At 45.6% G+C, this 20,512-nt stretch overlaps 1 protein-coding gene across 3 annotated transcripts in view; it reads right to left on the minus strand.

Annotated features, from left to right (window-relative positions):
- Positions 1-20,512, minus strand: part of Gpr137b (G protein-coupled receptor 137B) — a 38,212-nt gene that overhangs the window by 7,629 nt on the left and 10,071 nt on the right. For 2 of the 3 annotated variants that reach the window (NM_001399407.1, NM_001399408.1), the window contains exons 2-6: positions 10,199-10,248; positions 5,324-5,546; positions 3,254-3,403; positions 2,030-2,158; positions 232-356 (exon numbers count right to left, since the gene is read on the minus strand). In NM_001399407.1, coding sequence (NP_001386336.1) covers positions 232-356; positions 2,030-2,158; positions 3,254-3,403; positions 5,324-5,546; positions 10,199-10,248 — 677 coding nt within the window. The remainder of the gene's footprint in view (positions 1-231; positions 357-2,029; positions 2,159-3,253; positions 3,404-5,323; positions 5,547-10,198; positions 10,249-20,512) is intronic. The other variant, XM_039095436.2, reaches the window with a different exon arrangement.

Here is a 20,512-nt window from a genome sequence, read left to right on the forward strand (position 1 = left end):
AGTAAAGGTTGATTTCTTTTAAAACCAGCACAGCTATGAAGCATTCCATGGAATATACTGAGTAGGAAAAAATGCTGGGGGAGGGAATCTTTTAAAGATCTTTTATTCTCTTTTTACACCTGGCTACTTCCCATTGTGAACCTAACCCTGCAGAACAGCTCTGCGCAGTAGTAGCCGCCTACTACCATGTGTTCCAGTAGCCCAGCACCCTCCACAAGAGCTGGCTCTTACCTTCCCTGAAGTCCCTGAGGGGCAATGTTCCAGGCAAGATCATCATCACTGTCATATCTTCGGGGGTTGTCAAAGAAGTAAGATCTGGGACTAAATCCATGGCTGGGGACCATCCCAGGATTGGTCTAGAAGAAGACGTTCTCATTTCAGCATCTGTGCAGACAAGTGCCTGCTAGCATGGGGAAGGAGTGCTATCTCACCAGCTGGAGTGTTTAATGTGGTGGTGGGTACAGGGTCTCATGTATCCCAGGCTAGTCTCAAGCTAAGTTTACTTTCCTCCCCCTCTACCTCTCAAGCTCTGGGGATTGAATCTAAGTTTTCCTATATGTTCTGTAGCACACTCTAATAGTTGATTTATAGTCCCCAAACTATAGCATGGGGGAGGGAAGAGCTGCTCTCTTCTTGAGGATCTATAGTTGATGGGGGGAGGGGTGAGCGTGTGTTTAAAAAAGGACCTGAAAATAGAAAGAGGACTGACTAGTTGGTGAGACAAAGGAGATCAGTAGGAAAGACCAGATAAACACCACAGTGAAATCCATTGTGTACATGCAGTTAATAATGCTAATAAATCTACAGCTCTTACTTCAGTGATGAATACACTGTCTTAATCCTCACTGATATGTCCAAATAGCCAGGCATGGCTATTATTCGTGCTGATAATCCCAGTGCCTGGGAGGCCAAGGCAAGAGGTTTCAGCTCAAGGTCAGCCATGCCCTACAGTGGGATTATCTCAAGTTCCCCAGACTAAAGCAGACAGTCCAAGTAGAGATACACCTCTATAATTACACAGGCTCTCAGGGGAGTTTCTTACCTCAGGGGTCTCCCTCAATCCTTTCATACTTTTTGCCCCAAACTGAATTCTCAAAAACGCAAGCATATATTGTTGGAGTCCATCCGAGCAGAGAAGGCATAGAAAGCTGGGCTGGGCTTCATCTTAACCAGCTTTGTTTCCTGTGCCTGGCTTTACCCACCCAGAGACAAGTAAGAAAACGGCAGCAAGCTGTTATGTGGGTATGGACCAGGGCATGCCATGTCTATGGGCATCCTTCTGTGCCCTCCTCACTGCTCCACCCTCCTGAGTGTATCATATAACATCAGGAAGGCAAAGCACTGTAGCCTAGCTTATGTGGTGCGGTAAGGCTTCCAGGGGATTCAGAACTTAACTTGGTTTTCTCTTCTGTAGTGTTGGTTATGCAGACATGGGTGGCTTAAGAATGGTCACCAATGATGCCACTGCACTACTCCCTCACTCCCTGGGGAGTGGTTGTCACTCTGGGGATAAAATGAGGTTTGTGTTTCTGTTTTTCCTGGTACTTTCAGACACATAGCTCACATAGCTCAGTCTGGCCTTGAACTCATTACATAGACAAGGATGGCTGAACCTCTCTAATCTACTAGTTTCTATCTCCCCAGTGCTAGGATTACATGCCTGGATTTATGTGTAACTAAGGATCAAACCCAGGGCTTCATACATGTTAGAAGTAAGCGCTCTACCAAATGCCCGTATCTCCAGCCCAGTGTGTGTGTGTTTGGAGGAGAGTGAATACTGTCCCCAGGCCAAGAGATGTACTTGATGTACTTGATTTTCATTTCTTTTGTAAAATAAAGCTAAACCCCCAAACACATTTTCTTTGAGAGAACTAAGGGAAAAGATTCCCCTTGAGAGAGTCCTGGATGGCCTACCCCACAAAGACATGCAAGAAGTATGAAGATGAAAACGGGGAGGGAAAGGTGTACATCCTACTCCGCAGTTTCAGGAGGATTAGGGACACCAGCAAACAGACAAGGGAATACTTACAAGATCCTTCGTGGGATTTCTGACTCGGAAGAAATAAACCACCAAAGTGGTGGGTAAGAGCTCCCACACGAAAAGCACCACGCCAAACACTATGTAGCCGGCATCACCCAGCTGGCTCTTCAGATCTGCCTGTACCAGAGTAGGGAAAATGAAGTCATGAGATCTCATGTGTTGGAGGTCAGCAGAAAACACTCCTAGAATCAGTGAAATACTCCTCCTAAAGCTTGCACTTTGAAACTTGGTCACAGTGATGGGTCAGGCCTTGGAGGACTATGGAAACCATTTAGGAGGATGATTTACAACTGGCTATTCATTTACTTTTGTGGTTCAGGAATGAACCCAAAACCCACATCCCAGCCCTGACTCCTAAAGGAGAACAGCTTGTCTGTCCAGAGTAATCCTAACATTAGCCACACACCACTAGCCTCTACCCATGAGAACTAACCACAGGAAAAGTCCTCTGAGCAAGTCAGAGCCCAAGGGGATGGCTATGGAGGCTTCATGGAGGGAAGGTCCCCGGATAGAGGGGAACCAATTGTGGCAGCTTCTCAGCCCATTACTAGGAAGAGAACACTGAGCCACAGTCTTTTCCTCAAGCCTTTTCAAACAAACGTTTGTCTCCAGAGTGATGATACTCATGTCTCCTGGGTCACTACAGTTCAGCCCTGTGTGTTCTCTCATTGAGAAGGCACAGGCACTTGAAGCCACTGAATACGGTTCAAAATATCTCAAAAACATCACACCTCAAGCATAGAGGTCTTAAGCTCTTGGCTGAAAGAAAATTTGAGGTAATTTATTAGAAGCAAGTCTGCAGCTTGATGGAACTTCAGTTTGGCAGGATAAAAAGGTCAAATGGATAGCAGTGATGGTTTGAACTCCTACGTACCGGGGCCACTGCCCACTCTTGGAAAACCCTAGTGCGTGAAAAACAACTGTAAGCAGCCACTGCTTAACATCTAGAAATGCCACGTCTGGCTTTCCACCTGCTGTTTACACAACAGAAACAGGGCGTTTGGCCTTCCAGCAGGCACTCACTGCATCCTTCTAACTGGTGCCCACTGAGGCAACATCTTACCACATTCCACTGATCTAGTCCCAGTGCAGGCAGCACCTTGCCCAGCCCCTATGTATCTGGTCCTCACCGACCTGGTCCCCAGTGTTGAAGCAACTCTCTACATTCCACTGATCTGGTCCCTGTGCAGCACCTTGTTGTGTCCTACTGACCTGGTCTGATACATTGTACCAGTCATAATCAAAGGAATGGACGTTCTTGATCTGAGAAAATGACAAGATGAATAGGTTGTAGCAGGCCCGAGAGGTGTAGAGCAAGATGACGGTGACACCAATGGCAGTTACCTGACACACGGAGGAGCCCTGGAAGACAAAGCCAACAGGAATGAACCACTGCAGGTACACACACTGCCTCCCTCCATGTGTGTGTCCTGTGTCTGTCTTTCTCTACCTGGAGCTTGCTGAACCTCTGACTCCTGCTAAGCGAGGGGATTACAAGTACATGCTGCTGCACTCAGCTCTTAGTATAGTTTCTGGGGGAATCGGACCTAGGTTCTTATGTCTGTACTTTATTGACTGAAGTATCACCCCAGCCCACAATGACCTGTAAGAACCAGAATATCAAAAAGCTTATCAGATCTCCTAAATCTCACTGTTTAGTAACAAGATCCTTAGCATATCAGACTAGCCCCAGTCATAAGGCATATAGCCTTATTCAAAATGTAGAACCACCTTTTAGAGTGGGAGCACAAAGTCCCGCTTGGCCCCTGGGGTGAGGTCACTTGAGTATCTGTGACTTCTCCCTCTTTAATAAGTTTATCAGTTCCCGTAGTTAGTTAAAGGACCCCAATCTAGTTTACAGGAGCAAAGAAAGACAAAGCTGACTTGTATCCTGCATTGAGGAGTCATTAACTAAAAGCATCATTCATTTTTGTCACAGGGGTCAGCTAAGTACATCTGACAATCTATTTTTCAAAAATTCTTGCACAACTCATGTATAAGATATAAGATAATGAACTTTATGGCAAAAATCAAGATTTACAAATGAAAGAACTGGACAGGCTACTGTGTGCTATTTTCATGAGTCCAGCTGAATCACAAGGTGCCCTGTAAGGGCTTGAGGCAGAAATTTTCATCTACTGGTCACTTCTAAAGGCACAACTTGATGGGAGCTCAGCTGCTCTGCAATTTTCAGGCCAAAGGCTTACTAAGGCCAGGAGAGCCCCAGAGGAAACCTACAGCAGATCTGACACAGGGAACACAAGTTCTGCACAGACACAACTGGCAAGGCTGGGCAAGAGAAATGAGGAGGGTAAGGATGGAGGTGGGGGTCAGTCCCTGGCTATCCAGGGCCAAACACTGCTCTCTACATACCCACCTACCCCATTCTTACCCACCTAAGCTTTTCAGGGCCTAGAGAGAGAACCTGTCAGAAAAGGAGATTCAGGGACCTGGCTGAAGCATTTTGGTACCACAGGGTACCGGAATATTTGCCTGTCTCATAATCCTGGGGATAAGACAGCATGGAGGTCAGGCTATGAGGCACAGTTAAGAGGCCAAGAGCTGCCTCCTTGTTCAAGTCTGACTCCATCTTGCAAAAAGTGCCAGAAACATTCCCACAGAGGAGGTACAACACATGTTAGTTGTTATTAGTGTTGAACCCTGGCCCTTGACAGCCCACATTCACTCCAGCTTTGTATATATGAGCACTGACCTGGGACAAGCTTCTTGATCTCTCTCTCTGCCTCAATTTCCTTGTCCATTAAATTGGGACCCAATACTACCTGCCCCATTGAAATGGGAGAATGACATTAGCTCATGGCACTAAAAAATGTTCATCAAGTCAGACCTGAAGGTGTTAAGTAACACCTTCTGAGAGCTGTTAAGTCCATAATCCCAGGTGTAATAGTGGTGGCTGAAGCAGGAGGATTTTAAGTCCAGCTTAGGTAACAGTGAATTCAAAGCCAGCCCTGGCAATTTACAAAGACCTTGTCTCCAAATCATTTTTAAAATGTACGGGGCTGTAACTCTGTGATGGATGCTTGCCTAACACACATGGGCCCTGGGTTTGCTATCCAACATCACCAAAAGAGTTTAACAATTGCAGTTCTAAACCAGATTGAGTTTTTCCCAGAGACTCAACACACCCTATACTATGCTAAACTACCTGGAAACAAAAGTTCACAAAATTGAGTGAACCAGAATGAGCAAGATCTGTTGTGTCCAATGTGCAAACCAGGAAGCCATTTTCATAAGGAACCTCGATCTCACTCCCACCTTTACCTTTGATTCCAAGTAGATGTTGGCCAAGGACATCTTGGAGATTTTGTAGAGGCAGATGGAGAGAGAGATGGCACACAGCACAAAGAGTGTGTCATTGATGGCCACTCTCACAGAGACGATAACCTTCCTGTCCCAGTCTCCAGTCTTCACCAGCACAGCGCAGGTCAGATTCACCAACAGGAAAACAAGGCTAATGAAAAGTGAGGCCAGGTAGAGGGGTAACCTGGGGAAGACAAGAGACACGCTTCAGGATCTGTCAATTCATATTAGTACACATCCTGGGTCAGTCTAGAAAGAAGCTGGGATGCTGGGCTAACTGCTGAGGCAGGAGAATGGCTCTGATAGACATTCTCGGCTTCAAAGTACAAAATGACCATTTTCTGGGCCCCCTTGCCTAAGGACCCTTTATAGGGTCTCATTTCTAAGAGGTGACAAGGACTGTTTTAGGTCTGTGTCTATCAGCTGGCTTGCCTGAGCATCCTATCAAAATTGCCTATGCAGGAGAATGAGAGCATGCCTGGGCTCAGAGAACACCAGAGGGAGTACAGAACGCTCTACCCCATCAGTATGGGTGAAGGGAACACAATACAATCTTTTTGAGCCTCATCTTCTAAAAATAAAACTCTGTGATGTCTGCCTTACAATGTTCTCTCTGAGGACAGATTGACCTCCATACTCACTGTATCCACATCCCAGACTCGACCAGCCAAGAACCAAAGCAACTGAACTGCGTCTGTGCTGAACACATAATACGGACTTCTCTTGACATCTGTGGTGGTTTGAAAAGTTAGGGTTCCCACAGATCTGAATGCTTAGCCTATAGGGAGTGGCACTTAGGTGTGGCCTTGTTGGAGGAAGTGTGTTCTCCAAAGCACTTCTTGGTAGGCATTGGGGTCTGCTATGCTCAAGGTACATCCAATTTAGCACACAGCTGCCTTCAGATCAAGATGTAGAATTCTCAGCCCCTTCTCCAGCACCATGTCTGCCTGTATGCTGTCATGCTCCCCGCCATGATGATAATTGGCTAAGCCTCTGAAACTGTAAGCCAGCCCCAGTTAAATGTTTTACTTTATAATAGTTGCCTTGGCCACTTCACACTTTTGAAGAGTTGTGTCTCTTCACAGCAATGGAAACCCTAAGACAAGATTACTCCTCAAAACACTATTTTCATAACATTCGTGTTATGTTAGGTATTTAACTTAGAGACAGTTTATATACTATAGTGGCTGAGTTTAGGCCACACACCTACACCAAATTCTATAAGGGACTTCAGCCTCCAGAGTTTGTTATTTTTGAGTCATAGACTCTATATTCCTTGCAAATATAAAGGTCAACCGTATATGTTTAACACGATCATTTCTATAGTGTGTTCAACTCCCCACCCGCCCCCAGTTCACTAACTGCAGAGAGTGTTTCCTGTGAGTAAAATCTTGTCACAGGGGCTGAAGAACTGGCTCAGAAGTTAAGAGCACTGACTCCTCTTCCAGAGGATCTTCCAGACGTCATGAAGAGACATTATGACCAAGGCAACTCTTATAAAGGAAAACATTTCATTGGGGCTGGCTTACAGTTTCAGAGGTTTAGTCCATTATCATCATGGCAGGGAGCATGGCAGCATCTAGGTAGACATGGTGCTGGAGAAGTAGAGTTCTACATTTTCATCCATTGGCAACTAACAACCGCCTATAAATCCAGTCCCTGGGGATCCAATGTCTTCTGAGACCAGGCACACAAGATACATACATATACATGCAGATGAAACATTTATATATAAAATAATGAAAGGTTTCAAACAGACATATAAACACCTGCCACAGCTGGGCTGGGGACACAGCTAAGTGGCACAACACTTGCTTGGCCTAGAAGCCTGGATTTGAGCTCTAACTGCAAGAAACCTACAATTCTACCACAGCAAGTAATAAATGCTAAGTGGATAAAAATTGCCTTTTTAAACTTTATTTTTCCTTTGTTGGACTAAGGATTGAAGCCAGGGCACTGCACACCCTTCCGTAAGTGTTCTAACACCAAACTACAGAGCCCAAGCTCTAAACTGTTCACTGGTCATTTCACCTTACAATTTCTCAGAGATACACATGTGCACACAGGTGACACAGACTCCTCAGACTCACTGACACTCAAAAGGCACCAGCCTCCTCTCACAGTTCCCCATGTTACGTTCTCTTCTGGCATGTCTGTGAGGGCTTTACAGACAGCTCAGCAGGTGAGTATTGGTTCAAACCCCCAGAATCCACATAAAATGGAGTATGGCTATACACATGTGTAACCCCAGTGACGGGGGTGGGATGTGACTGGTCATGCCAAGGACCCCAGTGCCTCAGATGCACCGGAATGGCAAAGCCTTCTCTGACTGTGGCCGTTTGAAAGAGAACGGCCCCCACAGAGGCTCATATACTTGGAGGCTTTGTAACCAGGGTGTGGAACTGTAGACGATTGGAAGGAGCAGCCTGGTTGGAGAAAGTATGTTACTGGAGGTGGACTTTGAGGTGTCTTTCTGCTGCTGCTGTAGATCAGTAAAGCTCTCAGCTATTGCTCCGGTGCCGTGCCTGTCTGCTCACGGCCATGATGATCATGTATTATTAACCCTCTGAAACTGCAAGCAAATCCCCCAACTAAATGCTTCTGTTCACAGGTTGCCTTAGTCATGGTATCTCTACCTAACAATAGAAGAGTAACCGAGACTCTGGGTAAGACTCAGGGAAATGGCAAAGTTTTCCCCTGGTTGGTGTGCAAATGTGTGCAGAAACTGTCCACAGTACCTTCTTCTTGGAAGCCCTGTGTCCCTACAGAGACATCCCTATTGAAATTAGTTAAGCCTCCCTCCTTATTCAGCTGTATGTACTAATCCTCCCTCCTTGTTCAGTATACAATAAACTCCTAATGTTATGTATCAAATGTGCTGGGTTTGTATACTGCCAAGTCTCCATCAGAGCACAAAGCCCTGGAAAAGCTTTGTTTTTGGATCTGTGGTTTCTTCATGTCAACCATTAGGTCAGATCCTATAGCAGTGCAGGGTCTTGGTAGGAACTATAGTTTCCAGATGCCCTCTGCTACAGGCCTTGGAATTCAGCATCAGCTGCACAGGTTTCAGGAAGGGAAGCAGTCACTGGGGAAATGGCCTTATTTCTAAGATGGTGTTGAAGTGGTACATGTTGCAAAGCTGAATTGGCAAGTACATCGAATACCAAAAGGCAGAGTAGGGACACCGAAGAGGCAAAGGAGAAAGTGTGGTGGGTTTAGAGGGCTGTGACTGGGACCAGGGCTCTACTTCTGAGTTCAGGTTCCACTGCCTCCCTAACATACCTGCTTCCAGATCCCAGCCATTACTTTTACTGTTCCTGGAACTCCCTGGGAAGGCACAGGTTGTAGTCTCTCCTGCCCCAGTGCTGCTGTCATAAGTCCTTTCTAAAACCTGAATCAAGTCCATGTCATGCATTATACCCAATATAATATAAATGCTATATAAATAATTGACAAGAAAAATGTCTGTATAGTTCAGTACTGATATTTTTCTGAGGGGTTATTTTGGCATTTTGTGTGTATGTGCAGTGTGTATGTATGTGTAGTTCATGTGCCACACCACACAGGTAGAAATCAGAGGACAACGTACGGTACTTAATTCTTTCTACCATGTAGATTCTGGGAATAGGGGGTTGGGGATTTAGCTCAGCAGTAGAGCGCTTGCCTAGCGAGCACAAGGCCCTGGGTTCGGTCCCCAGCTCCGAAAAAAAAAAGATTCTGGGAATAGAACTCAGGTCATCGATCATGCTTAACAGCAAACACAAGCACCTTCACCCACTGAGCCATCTCGTCAGCCCATTTCTTAGTATTTTTGAGCCATTAATGGTTGAATCAAGGATGAGGAAGGTTGATTGTATTTAAATGAAATCTATGAACATTTCTTTGGTGACACAATGATTCACTTCTCCAGCATTTTGTGCCCTTGGTGGTGGAACGCTTTGGGACAAGCTCACAAAACACAAAGAATGCCTTGTGCCCCAGCCCTCCCTTAGGCCTTCCCCATAGCCAAACCTGACTATTCTTGCTTGCCTTTGATGAAATGGGGGGTTTCATTAGCCCAGATTAGCTCAAAATTCACTACACGGCACAGAGAGGCCTCAAATGCAAGACCCTGCCTCAGCACCCAAGTGCTGAGATTACAGGTGTGCACCACCATACCTGACCCAAATTCAACCATTCTAAGCTTTGGAGAATGACTGATTTCTCTGACAATGCAGGAGAAGCATACCCAGTCACCTTTCCCATAAACCCGGCATATCATTCAAGGTCCCTCCAGACCATGTCACTCTCCTCGGCATCTAGAACAAACCAGAATAGCCTCAAACTTGGTATCTAGGTGAGATGACTTGGAACTTCTAGTCCCTCTGCTTCCACCTCCAGAGTCCAGAGGTCACAAGAGTGCAGTGCATCTCATTTTTACATACCAGGGACTGAATGCAAGACCGTGCACTCTATCAAAAACTACATTATTTTAAATTAGTGTTAGAAGCAAGTATGATTGTGTGCACCTGCAAAGCCAGTAAGCAGGAAGCTGAAGAAGGTGGACAGAGCAAGGCAAAGCTGGAGGAAATGTGTGTGCATGTGTGTGCATGCGTGTACATGTCTGTATGTATGTGCGTGTGTGTGTGTGTGTGTGTGTGTGTGTGTGTGTTTGTGTGTCCAGTGTGTGTGCACTGCTCCAGAAGCCCCCTGCAAATCCCATCAATGTACAGGCTCTTGTGAACAAGAAAACATCCTATTAGGCAAACAGGACCCCTGCAGGGCTGTCTGGGTGTTTATGGAGGGGTAAATGTGTAGATGTCAGCTGGCAAAACAGGTTCATTCTGGGGTACTTACCTGTATTTGAGTAATTCTGGAGAATATTTTGACTTGGCCTTGAAAATCACCTGCAATGACAGAAAAATATGGAAGTTGGGACATAGAGTATAGACAGGAACAAAATGTCACCATCACTTAGCGCCCCGCCCCCCCTTTACAGCCAGATATCAGGCACTTTTCCTGACAGTATGAAACAGTCCCTGGAAGGCTGAGGTAAAAAGGGCACCAGGTTCAAGGACTGCTGAGGCTACAAAGTGAGTTTAAGGTTGGCTTTAGCAACTTGGCAAAACCTTGTCTCCAAAAGTAAAATACGGACTGCCAATATAGCTCAGGGGTCAAGTACTTGCCTAACATGTACAGTATTGAGTTCAATTCCCAGTACTGAAGAAAAGAAACCCGAAAAACAAGAGGCCTTGTTAAAATATCCAATGAAGAAAAGACAGGGGCTGGAGAGATGGCTCAATGGTTAAGAGCACTGACTGCTCTTACGGGTCCTGAGTTCAATTCCCAGCAACTACACACAGGCTCACAACCATCTGTAGTGGGATCTTTGGCGCCCTCTTCTGGTGCACAGGCATATATGCAGGCATAACACTGTACATAATAAATAAATCTTAAAAATAAAAAAGAAAAGAGAGAAACTATATTGTTTTCAAAAAGTGTTTTTGAAGCAGGCATGGTGGTATATGCCCACCATCCCTATACGCAGGAGAGTCAACAATTTGAGGCCAATCAAAGCAAGTTTTGTCACACACACACACACACACACACACACACACACACACACACAGTGTTTGATCGTACCATGGATAATACATCAGGTTTTGCCACAGCTGGGGGCTCAAAGAATATACTTTGAGTACTGTGTCTAACTGAGATTAACTCTGTCTAACCTGTAGATACAGGTTCCTAAGGTTCTGGTGACTTTACTGTGAGATTACCTGCTCTTACCCACAGTACCTCTGGGAACTGCATTGCCAGCCAGGTCAAAACTAAGTGGCCCTATCCAATGGGCTTAGCTCCATGCAGGATGCTGTCAGAAAAGAGAAGGCAAAGACCAGCCCTGTCTTCAATGCCTTACAGTCTCACTAAAGAAAAAGGGCCCAGATATACAGAACTATAAAGAAGTTCCTACCTGTAGCTGGTGGGAGTACATATCTACTCAGCCTCAGACTAGGCCACCAGCTCTGCTCTCAGCATGTGCTGTAGGCGTGACCAAGGTCACACAATGATACATGGAAGAGACTGTGAGTGGATCAGAGTGAACCCAGGGCTCCTGTGAGGTCTTATATCAGTCTAAGCCTTGGGGAATACTATGTCTTTTTCCTTGGGACCTACAGAATGATGTCCTCACTCAAGAGATACAAAATAGCCCAACAGTCCCATGGGCAGTATAACCCACCTAACAACTATGCATCTTATTAAAAAAAAAAAAAAAGGAAACAATTTTTTGCTTCCAACAGTCTCTGGCCCTGCATCTCTGCCTGCCCACTTTCAGTGAAGGACACATTGAATGGAGTCAGGTGGGATATGACAACCCTAGCTGAGACCCACAAAACTCCTTTCCCAGTCCTGCGTAAAGGACAGGTTTCTCAGTTCCAGCACATGAGCCTTGTAAACATTTACCCACTTCAGTTCAACAACTACACCTGTGAGAATTAGCTCTGAGACAGACCCTGTCATACTATTCCAATAGAACTCAAAATCAATAATAAACATTATTGAAAATTGGAAATATGGTCATGTGAGGAAATACATTTAGAAACATTAGAAAAATATTTAGTTTTTTTTTTTCTGGTTCTTTTTTTCGGAGCTGGGGATCGAACCCAGGGCCTTGCGCTTCCTAGGCAAGCGCTCTACCACTGAGCTAAATCCCCAACCCCAATATTTAGTTTCTTAAATTGTGTGTGCATATATATAGGCAGGGATGTGTCATAGCATGCAGATGGAGATCAAAGAACAACCTTGAGTCTCATGCGGCTCCCAGGGATCAAACTCAGGCAGTCAGGCTTAGTAGCAAACATCTTTACCCACTAACCTATCTGGCTGGTCCATAAAATACTTGTTCCCTTACAGGAATTCTCAGAGCCTTTAAAAGATTATTATAATATTAATCTTCAAGAGAAATATGCTATACAGCAGTTTTACAAACTTAAATTTAACTACTCAGTCTTCCTAATGGCTTCCCATGGAATAGACACAGGGAAACACTGCCCTGTGGTACACATGGGATGTTCATGGCAGCCTGAGAAAGAGAAACCATACCAACAATAATACCAACAATCATTAGGAAGAGCAAGTTTTAAATGATACTCAAGTTTTAGCCCCTGGACATAAACTAGCACACTGAGCAGGAGAGCCCTACCCCTCAGCCACCACAACAGAAGAGGAGACTCACCAACCCTAACTCATCTGACCACTAAGTCTCATTCATGCCTGGAGGGAAGAAGTCATCCCAGATGAAGCCACTCTGATAAAAGGACACCACTATGTAGAATGTCATCACACAGGTGCAGGCAGGTACAAGATAGAACAAGGCCTGTCATTGGACGAGACGGAAGGATGGGCAGGAGAAAAGTTTTAGAGAGAGGAGGAGACTGGAGTGAGGCGGGAGAAGCCGCGGAGAGAACATGGAGGCTGATATTAAGCTTCCTCTCTGCACATTTACAGGTTGTTATGAATGTTCTTAAAGGATGGATGTGTATAGGGACTTGTGTGTCTAGGTGGGCAATTATATTTTATCAACTGGATCAGAAGTTATTTTGTTGTGTGTTCTTTCATGTGGCGATTTAAGTTCAAGAGAGTATGTATGTGGTGACTAGAGACACTGGGCTGTCACAGAATTGGGATGTGTATGTCTGGCATGGTGGCAACCTGCCTTGGGAACTAGACAGGTAGAGAGATTGTTGCCAGGCTCAGAGAGAAGCCATCGGCAGTGTGATATGGGATGGAGCAAAGTGGGTGAGAGGCTTTGCTGACTGAGATGAAGACATCTACCAGATATCTTGGGGCACTGCAGTGCCAGATCTAGTGCGGGGCAAAAGACAGCATTTATTTTTTATAACTTTACAGCAACAGCACTATGATTCTCCCAAGAGAACAGCCAGGGTCACATCAAGATCAAGACAAGGGCTGGAAAGATGGCTCAGCGGTTAAGACCACCCGACTGCTCTTCCAGAGGTCCTGAGTTCAATTCCCAGCAACCACACGGTGGCTCACAACCATCTGTAATGAGATCTGATGCCCTCTTCTGGTGTATCTGAAGACAGCTACAGTGTACTTATATATAATAAAAAGATCAAGACAAAAGTTCTACCCACCCTCCATGTATGGCAATTATATCTTGTCGAAATTCAACCAGGGTACTCAAGCTTTGCCCTTCCTTCATCCTTAAACTTAAGTTGCCTGAAGTTTACACCAATTCCTCACAATTTGAAGCTGAAACAATGTAAGTGATGTGAGAATGGATATTCGATAGAAAACTTTGGAGAGAATACCTCATGTATTATATGGATGCATCACCTGTCAATTAAAAAAAAAAAGTCGGGGGCTGGAGAGATGGCTCAGTGGTTAAGAGCACTGGCTGCTCTCCCAAAGGTCCTGAGTTCAATCCCCAGCAACCACATGGTGGCTCACAACCACCTGTAATGAGATCTGATGCCCTCTTCTGCTGTGTCTGAGAGCAACAGTGTACTCACATTTAATAAATAAATCTTTCAAAAAATTAAAAAAAAAAAAGAATAGAAGGTGGGACATCCAAGAGGCATAAAGATTTCTGGGATATTGTCAAGTATGAGAGACTGGCCTGAAAGGATTTGTCAAGACAGATGCATGGCATGTGACAGGTATCCAGCCACATGGCAGAATGTAGATTAAAATAAATGGGTTAAGTTATGATCTAGTCAGAGAAGAGCCTAGCTATATGGCCAAGGTATTTGTAAATATATTTTGAGTCTGAGTCTTCTCTGGGAGCATAGGGCTAGGAGGAAGAACCAGGCCTAACTTTTCTACAGATAACATATTCTATGTATCAACACATAAATATAAATATATTTTGAACATAAACTTTGTCCTTGTTAATTAAAAGACATACACATCCAAACTTTACAACTATGAGATGTAAAATAATAATAATAAATCTAAATTGTCCTGTGCGCTCACTCTGTCTCCATGGGCTTCATTAGAAAGTACTAAAAATTCAGTCTGAAGTGACCTCCCTGGTCTCTGGGGACCTCTTACCCTGCTACCCACCTCCATGATTCCTAATGACTTTGGCAGGGACTCAGTTGGAAGCAGAGAAAGTTTCTGGGGGAGATGGGGAGGCAAACAGATTAATAATAATAGTTTACAGAGCTTTTGACAGCACAGGCACCCTGATAGATATAAAGTCAGATACAAAAAAGACAGAGGAGGAAGACCCCAGCCAACCAAGAGGTTAATGGATGAATTCAACAAGAGATTAGGAAAACCATTCTAACAGGCCAGGCAATGGACTCTGAGCACAGGACAGGCACCAGAGACAGACAGACAAGCTCCTATATAAGCACAAGTGGTATGAAAAGATGTGGGGAGGTATGGAGAAAAGAGGAAAGAGAAGATGTGAGGTTTAGGGGTGTGTGAAGTGAAGGGAGGCGTGAGATTAACCAGGTCTGAGGACAAGCAAGGAAATCTGAGGAGACTGGGATGGGGTTGGGGGTGAGAGATGAACGGAGGTATCACGGGAAGGAGAATATCAGAGGGTGTCAGAGATTTGAAATATAGGAAGGTCTGCAGACGTGAGCTGGAATGAGGAGGTGTGGGTTATAGGAAGGTCTGAGGAGACTGGGAGTTTGAGGGGTGGTAGGGAGGTATGGCGAAGTGCCAAGCCACCCCGTGAGTGTAGGAAGGCATTAGATGAGGAGAGGTATCAAACATGAGGAGGGATGAAGAAAGGGAAGGAGGGGAGAGAGAACTGGGGAAGTATGGGGAGGTGTGAGGTTGAGATGTAGGGGGCATGAAGAAACTAGGAAGGCATGGAGAACTACATAAGACTGGCACTGGATCGGGAATGTACACGTCCCAGGAAGAGCCATGGAAGGTTTTCAGTGAGAGCTGCTCAAGTCAGAAGCAAAGGGCCAACACTGAAAAGACTGAGTTGGCAGGCAAATCAAAGCCATGCTGTCGATGAATGGTGTCTAGGCTGGGAGGTGGTGAGAAAGTGACCACTAATGAACACAAGGCTTCCTTTGGGGTGACAGTTGTACAGTTCTGTGAATACAATGTCCTTTTAAGAGGAGAATCACGTGAGATGTGAATTATCCCTTAGTAAATAAAGCTCGGGTTGTCGTTTTGGTTTTTTTGTTTGTTTGTTTTGTTTTGTTTCCAGAAAAGAGCAAAAAGGAACCAGGAGTCGTCACGGGGTCTCTTCAGCAGTCAAGGTCAATCTGATGAAGTGTGGGGACCAGGAGGGTTGTTATATGTGCTGGGAGTCAGACAGTATGGACTGTGGTCACCAGGCTTAGCAGCTGGGGAGGGCCTGAATGAAAGTACACACCCGAAACCACAGGCAGAGGGAAGTGGGAGCCGTGAGTCAAATTTGGACGTAATCACCCTTCAAAAATGTATGCAGGTGACATGTAAGACAAAGGTTATTTGAGGGTGTGAGGACCTTGTTAAAATTTTACAACTGGGAGATCTGAGCAGGGTAGAGGCAGATACACAGCAAAGGGATGGAGTAGTCAGGCTGTGGCCTCTAAGATGGTTTGAAAAAGAGTGCCCCCCCCCCCATAAGGAGAAAGAGTCCCAACTGGCCATCTCTTGTCACTAAAAAAAGCATCCAGAACCAGGGTTTGGTTTACATCTAATTGAGTTGTTGGCCAAAGGGACCCCATGGGAGGGAATCTCTTAACCACCCAGGATGTTACCAAGACTATAGTTTGTTATAGGTTGCTCTCCACAAACTGACAGCAGGGCCCCACTGCTGAAGACAACGCCTGCACAATTCACTGAACATGGGCATGTCCAGCTGGTGCCCACACAGAGCCTTCATTCCCTACATTCCAGGAAGATCCTCTGTACTCTACCAAAAGAGAACTGTGAACACCAAGCTGACCACTAACCCTTTATCTACAATACTATCCATAAGATATAGTAGGGTAGGGCTGGAGAGATGGCGGTTAAGAGCACTGAATGCTCTTCCAGAGGTCCTGAGTTCAAATCCCAGCAACCACATGGTGGCTCACAACCATCTGATTCCCTTTTCTGGTGTGGCCGAAGACAGCGACAGTGTACTTAATAAATAAATAAATCAAGTCAATAGATTTAAAAAAAAAAAAGATATACTAGGGTAATGGTGGCACAAAGCCTATGGAAGTAACCAATAACTGATTTGACCTTTGACCTTTAAGACCCACTCCATGAGATAAGACCCGTACTTGGCACTGCCTGGGTAACCACGAACCTGAGACTGGATAGTCCAGGGGCTTATGTTAAAAACCAAGTAATGGGGTTGGGGATTTAGCTCGGTGGTAGAGCGCTTGCCTAGCATGCGCAAGGCCCTGAGTTCGGTCCCCAGCTCCGGAAAAAAAAAAAAAAAAAAACAAGTAATACTAGTCTAAAGGGGGGTGGTGTTGATAAAACAACTTCTAAAGATATTCTGCTATATTCATAGATCACTGCTTTGTTCAGCCATCATCAGAGAAGCTTCCTCCTGCAGCAGAAGGGAATAAATATAGAGACCCACAGCCAGACATCACAGGGGGAGGGGGGGGAGAACTTGGAACACTCAGCCTTAAACAGAATGTCTCCAAGAAATCCCTCTCCTCAGAGCTCAGCAACACCATGGGGAAGAGGCAGAAAGAATTTAAGAGCCAGAGAGGGCAGAAGACAAGGGAACAAGGCCCTCCAAGTCCACATGAGCTCATACGCACTCATAGAGACTGAGGTAGCACACACAGGACCTGCATGGGTCCGCACCAGGCCCTCTGTGCATGTATCATGGCTTCTAGTTTAGTGTTTGTATGGGATTCCCGAGTGTGGGGATGAGTGGGTCTCTCATTTTTACGTCTTCTCTTGGGCTCTTTTCCTTCTGTTGATCTGCCTCGTCCAACTTTGAGGTGGTAGTTTTTGTTTTTTCTTATGTTTTATTGTCATATTTTAAGAGCATGAATGAATGATTGAATGAATGAACAAATGGATGAAAACCTAGCCACTAGGGTAAAGGTACACTATACCTTTGTGTGCCTGGTCTCTCAGAGGGGAGATATGCATTAGCATGGGCTCACAAAGGCACCCCCTACCCCACCCCATAAAGTCGAATATTTGAATGCTCAGTCACCAAGGAGTGGAACTGTTTTTGAACGGACTGAGAGGTGTGGGCTTCTTGGGAGAAGTGTGCCCCTCCTCTCCCTCCTCTCCCTCTCCCCTCCTCTCTGCTGCCTGGGGATCCGTACTATCAGCTACCTTCTCCAGTTCCATGCCCGCCACTGTGCTACCTTGCTCTCTGCCATGGTGATAATAGACTAAAAGACCTCTGGAACTGTAAGCAAGCCTCCGAATAAATGCTTTCTTTTATGAGTTGCCTTGGTCATGTGCTCCTTCAGCAATGGAACAGTGACTAAGACAGGCTCCCGGAGACCCAATCCGGAAATGGGCATTTCCTCTTTCCTCTCTCAACCAGGAGACCAGGGCTTTTAGGGGATCCCCCACAGTGGGAAAGAAAGGGAACAGAAGTGGCCTAAAGAAGAGAGAGGTCACACCAGTCTCACCAGAGACTCCATAGGCCTGTCACCTCTGGCCTCTTCCATGACAGAAGTAAAGGAGTAAAGGGGCTCTGTGTGTGTGTGTGTGTGTGTGTGTGTGTGTGTGTGTGTGTGTGTGTGTGTGTGTATAAACATGGTTTCTCTGTGTGGCCCTGACTTGCTCTGTAAACCAGGCTGGCCTTGAACTCAGAGATCCCCTTTCCTCTGCCTCCCATGTGCTGGGATTAAAAGCATGTTCCACCCCCACCACCTAGTTTGCAAAGGGGCTTTCCAAAAGTTTCAAAGGGCTTTTAAAAGCTCCTTTTAGTTTTTGCTTAGCTTCATCAGCTCCTTCTGTTATTATTGGGGTGGGGTGGGGGGTCACTTAGCATCCAATCCTCCTGCCTCCGTCTCTCAGGCACTTGGCTTACAGGCTCACACTGCCACAGCCTGCTTCATCTGCTTTACATTCTACCAGGAGCTGAGCATTGATGATGCAAGCCACTTAGTAGGCCAAGGAGAGATGATCCAAGTTCAATGTCTGCCTGGACAAATGGGTGAGATCCTGTCTCAGAACAGAAAGTAAGAAGGGGGCTAGGTGTACAGTTCGGTGACAATATACTCACCTCACAACCAAAATGACTCAGATTCCGTCTCCAGCGAGAGGAAAGGGAAGGGTGGAGAGTAACAAAGTCTCACCCAGGTACAGTCTGCCCTAGCAGGACCAGGACAGAGTTTCACATGCCTTAGATGGCACTCAATAACTTCTCTATGCTGATGGCTGTATATCTGAGTCCCAGCCTTAAGAAGCTCCAGCTGATGATGATGGAATTCAGGAATCCTGGATGGTGGGATTCTGCATGATTTTCTGACCCCCTCCAAATACAGGTAACCTTAAAACTCCTCAGGAATCCTAGGCCCTTTGCCACATCCTTCTAGAGGAAAAAGGGAGTACCAGGGACCTGCCAGTGACGCAGTTCTTTTGAGAAATGGCTGACCTCTGCCTCTCTCCCCTAATAAATCACCGGCTGTTGATGTCACAGACTGGCTCATGCCCTTGAACTCCTGATGGCATGTGTTTTCAACCACTGCTTAGAGTTGACATTCACATTCACTACTGTCACGTTAGTTGGTCCTGGTAGAGATGGCCCACACGACCTACATTTCAGTGTGTGACGATATCCTTTGCAAACCTGCTGTCCCCAGAGACACAGCTGTGCCAACCAAGGATCCTCCATGTTTCCTAACTTACACTTTTGGGGGGGGGGGTTTCAGGACACACTTGTAATCCCAGCATTTGAAAGACTGAAGCAGGTTTGAGCCTGGGCTGCATATCAAGACCCTGTCTCCAAATCACCCATCTCCACCAAAAGGAAGTCTTTCATGGAAACCTTGCCCTGCAACATCCTTCCAAAAATCAACCTTCCTACGAGTCCCTAGTTCTGTACCCAACTTCATGAAATGTTGTCCTAGAAAAAGACTGGCTTAGGAGACACAGCACAATCTCTCACCTTCTGCAGGCTATGACCCTGCCTGTGGGCTGAAGCCCCAGGAGCCCCCCTGGGAGTACCTGGAAGCTGGTAGTGTGCACACAGGTTTGTAAGTGTGTGCATGCAATCCCCAGCCACTTAAACATTTTATTTCAAAATGTTCCATATACCTGCACAGAGAATCATTCATGTACCTACCACTCACTTCCAATAGTAACCTGTTCCAAGTGTGCATGTGTGTGTGTGTGTGTGTGTGTGTGTGTGTGTGTGTGTGCGCGCGCGCGCGCAAGTGTACATGCATGTGTACGTGCACACACATGGTCAACATTATGAGTCTTCCTTCCTTCCTAAATCATTCTTTGACTATCTTTTGAGAGTGTCTCTCACTAAATCTGGCAATTTCCAATTAAGCTAGGATGATTAGCCACAGAACTTCCAGGAATCCCCATCTCTCTGGTTCTGTTTTATCTTTAATAAATAAACTCACCACAACTGCCAGCTAAGCCCTGCTTGATTCTGTTCCCTTCCAGGATGATCTTGTCCCTGAGGCTCATGTTTTTGATCCAGGCAGGCTTATACTTTCACTAGGCATAGGTAAGCCAGTAGTTCCTAACCTTCCCAAGGCTGCAAGCCTTTAATACAGTTCATGTTGTGGTGACCCACAACCATAAAATTATTTCTGTTGGGGTTGGGGATTTAGCTCAGTGGTAGAGCACTTGCCTAGGAAGCGCAAGGCCCTGGGTTCGGTCCCCAGCTCTGAAAAAAAGAACCAAAAAAAAAATTATTTCTGTTGCTCCTTCATAATTATAATTTTGCTACTTTTATGAGTTGCAATGTGAATATGTGTTTTCCGATGGCCTTAGGCAAGCCCCATGAAAAGATCATTCATACCCAAAGGGGTCATGATCCACAGGTTGAGAACGGCTGACGTATACAGAAACAAACTGTTACACACAGGTCTGCATTTCTTACATATACATCCATACCTCCCACAGCCTTCTTCATCCGCCTGAGACAACACTCAGAACACAAAGCTCTCTAATCCTTACTTTTTCACCTAGTTCCACACTACTGTGTCTCCACGGGCCACCGGCGCATATCCATCTCAAGCAGAGGAACATTTA

The sequence above is a fragment of the Rattus norvegicus genome, chromosome 17 (genome assembly GCF_036323735.1).
Source record: "Rattus norvegicus strain BN/NHsdMcwi chromosome 17, GRCr8, whole genome shotgun sequence".
Lineage (NCBI taxonomy): Eukaryota > Metazoa > Chordata > Mammalia > Rodentia > Muridae > Rattus > Rattus norvegicus.